The sequence below is a fragment of the Cicer arietinum genome, chromosome 5, assembly GCF_000331145.2.
Source record: "Cicer arietinum cultivar CDC Frontier isolate Library 1 chromosome 5, Cicar.CDCFrontier_v2.0, whole genome shotgun sequence".
NCBI lineage: Eukaryota > Viridiplantae > Streptophyta > Magnoliopsida > Fabales > Fabaceae > Cicer > Cicer arietinum.
Genome location: NC_021164.2, coordinates 6,517,396 through 6,520,803, shown reverse-complemented (window position 1 = coordinate 6,520,803; position 3,408 = coordinate 6,517,396). Strand labels below are relative to the sequence as shown.

General features: G+C 30.1%; 1 protein-coding gene across 1 annotated transcript; it reads right to left on the bottom strand.

Annotated features, from left to right (window-relative positions):
* Positions 1–2: 2 nt before the first annotated feature.
* LOC140920347 (putative disease resistance RPP13-like protein 1) lies at positions 3–1,581 on the bottom strand (the record flags this gene model as incomplete). The annotated part of the gene is made up of 1 exon (XM_073368607.1): positions 3–1,581. A coding segment is annotated over exon 1 (1,401 nt), but the record flags the coding sequence as incomplete, so codon positions are not given.
* Between the last annotated feature and the right edge of the window lie 1,827 nt (positions 1,582–3,408).

Sequence of the window (3,408 nt, the reverse complement as noted above, 5' to 3'; positions counted from 1 at the left end):
CTTTCCCAACTTTTCTGTCTTTTGGACTTATGTACTAAGCCTTCGGCAATCCACAATTGAACTACCATATTTTTTTTTAAGATGGAATTCTTTGGAAAAATTGAGCAATAAGCCAAACATCTTTTTAAAGGAGCAGGAAGATAATGATAGCTAGATAGAAGAACTGGTTGCACCTCAACATTTGGCAAATTCCAAATATTACTCTTAAGTACATCATTCCAATCATTCCTTGTCAACTTTGTGCGCAGAAGACCCCCAAGTGCTACAGCGGCTAATGGTAAACCATCACATTTTTTAGCAATTTCTTTCCCAATTACTTCTAGATTGGACTGTAGCCTGTAGTTACTTGCTCCAAATGCATGTTTGGAAAGTAAAGACCAACATTCATCACTTTGCAAGGGTGTCAAATAGTGGATAGGAAGAAAAGTTTGTGTGGCTAGTGCAACTCTTTCATCTCGTGTTGTGATGATGATCTTACTTCCCATTTCCCCAACATTAAATATGTCCTTGAGATTGTTCCAATCCACATAGCTTCCATCCCACATGTCATCCAGTACTAGCAAAAAAGTTTTATGATTTAAATTTTGCTGCAATTGCACTTGTAGATTATTCAGGTCACTGGTATCGGTTCTTCTTGAGGTGACAAATTCAGTATGTATGGTAGTATCAATTGATTCTAAAGTAGCAGATTCCAAAAGGGTTTTAGTGACCCGAACAATATCAAAATCTTTCGAGATATATGCCCACCCTTTCAAATCAAATTTCTCATTTACTTCTGGATCATTGTAAAGAAGTTTAGCAAGAGTCGTTTTACCCACACCTCCCATCCCCACAATGGAAATCACTCCTATTTTGTTGCCATCATCCCTAGCATGCATCAAAAATTCTTTAAGTTTTTTTCTGTCACAATCTCTGCCATAGATAGCAGATTCATCTACCACAGAACTTGTAGGAGTTCCATTCCAAACACGACACGAAGCACCTTCTTTCAATCCTAGTAAGTGTCCTTTCCGTGCAAAGCGTTCCAATCTTTCAAATAATCTTTGAATATCAAAATTGATCAATCCATAAGACTGTTTGAAACTAGAAGAAAGGATGTTCCGCACCTTATTTACTTTGCTTCTTAATGCCTCAGTATTGATTTTATCTAACAAATCATCAGCTTCAAAGACAACATCCCTCAGGTTATCCAGCCATTGCTTGACAGCTGGATTGGTGATTTGTTTCTCCTCGGCATCATTTAGTACAGCTTGAAGACTCAACAATGTTAATTTTAGATTTTCCAAGAGCAAAACATCAAGCTTCTTGCTCCTAAAGAAATTCACAAACTCAGTAGAAATTATTTTTTCCAGCAACACCTCTACAAAAGCTGATAGGAAAGCTTCTGCAACAACAGTTGCCATTAAGTTCCTTGCTAGAGTCTGAGAAGAGAAGAGTAATAATTGGTTTACAAGGAAAGCAGTTTGCAGTCAACTCTTGCTTCTCTCAATTTTTGTTATTCTATGGATCAGTTGTTCAATAGAAAAAGCATATTATCACTCATGCACCATTTACTGTATTGGATAAATCATAAATGCATTCTACAAGTGGCATTATTTGGTTTAAATTGATGGTTTCTTTTATAATAAAGACATCTCGTATTTTGTTCATTTAGTTATTATTATTTTTTATTTTTTATTTTTGTTAAAAGTCAAACATGATGCATTCAACATAGACTACGCACGCCAAGAGAGTAAAAGATAAATACAAAATAGTCTAAACCATAAAAAGTTACCAACTAAAATGGTGGAAAAAACAAACAAATTACTATTAAAGAACCCGTCAAACTCAAACACCCATTTGCTTGAGCATACAGCTGATGAAATTCAAAACAAAATTTTTCACATGTGTTCTAAAGTCATCCCAAGATAATAACTTAATGCTCTCAAAGATGATTTAGTTATTACAAAGATAATTTAGCAGGATTGAGAAATTGTTCATTAGAAAATTGTGTAATTCATGTATTATTTCCTCTGTCCTAGATTGAGTTTCACATATTCTTTCACACATTTATTTGATTCATTATTTCACATGAACCATTCTGTGTTAACTATTGTTAAAAGACGCAAAGTAGTGTATTAAAAATTTTAGAGGGTGCACAAAAATATTAAAGGTTAAAATAGTTTTTGTTCCTTATAAATATACTAAATTTTGTTTAATTTATCTAAAAATATTCTTTAAATAATAGTATTTCAAATATTTTATGTCAACAATTTTAGGCCTTATTTATAAATTAATTTATATGTATAGTCTGAATTTTTGAATAATTTTTGCATGCATGTTTAGAATATTATAAAAATTATTTCTACAATAATTTATAATTTTTTAACAAGAGATAAATTAAATATGATTTTTCAAATCTTTTAGTGTTTAAAATTCATATTTAATTTATATTTAATTCATTTTTTGTTAAAAAAAATTAAATTTTTGTAGGAGAGATTCTTATAATGTTCTAAATATGTATTGAAAAAACATTCAAATATTACAATGATACTCATGAACTGACCTTAAAATCAAAGATTAAAATTGTTTATAGGAAACATTTGAGAGACCATTGTTTTAAAAAAAATTAGAAAAATTAAAAACGAAATATAATATATTTATAAGACTAAAAACTTATTTCACCCAAATATTAATTTGGGGATAAAACTAAAATAAATTAATTAATATTATAATAAAAATATAAACTAACACTTTTTTATTAACAAAAATTTAGAATGAGTGGATGATACTTCGGTTCAAAAAATTGATACTAATTTTAAGATATTACATTCTTATGTTAAACATAGTGGGGGTTGGGGTAGTTTGACCAATGTGGTAGACATTCAAAACTAAAACTCACACATAAAATAAGGAAATTCGTTGACTTACATTATTTTTATATAATTAGTTGTTTTTTGTGCAGTTTGTTAAAGCCAAAAAATTTCTTTTATACATTTAATAAAGAGAGATTAAATGGTTAAATATTTATTAAACGAGTATTATAAAAAAGTGGATATGAAAAACATAGGAGATGGATGATAAATAATTGCTTAATGACGGCTAAATATTTGGTGTATTTCATAAGGATGCAATCAATTACGCTAACCAATTTGATAGTTTTTTTTTTTATGCGGTCGTGTAACACGTCAAGTAATTAATTTAGTTTGGTTTGCAGTGATATGAGCAATTTGAAAATCAAGAAATGAGGCGATTTTTCGTTCGCATCTTTTGAATGCAAATCTTATTATTGAGCATGCCAAATTTTTAGCATAGAGGTGGATCAAATTGCATGTAAAAGAATTTTGTTAGAGGTATAACCAATGGTGCTCTCAACCCTTAGAGTACATTGACATCGCTTATGGTTAATTGTTTTACTTCTTGTTTGAG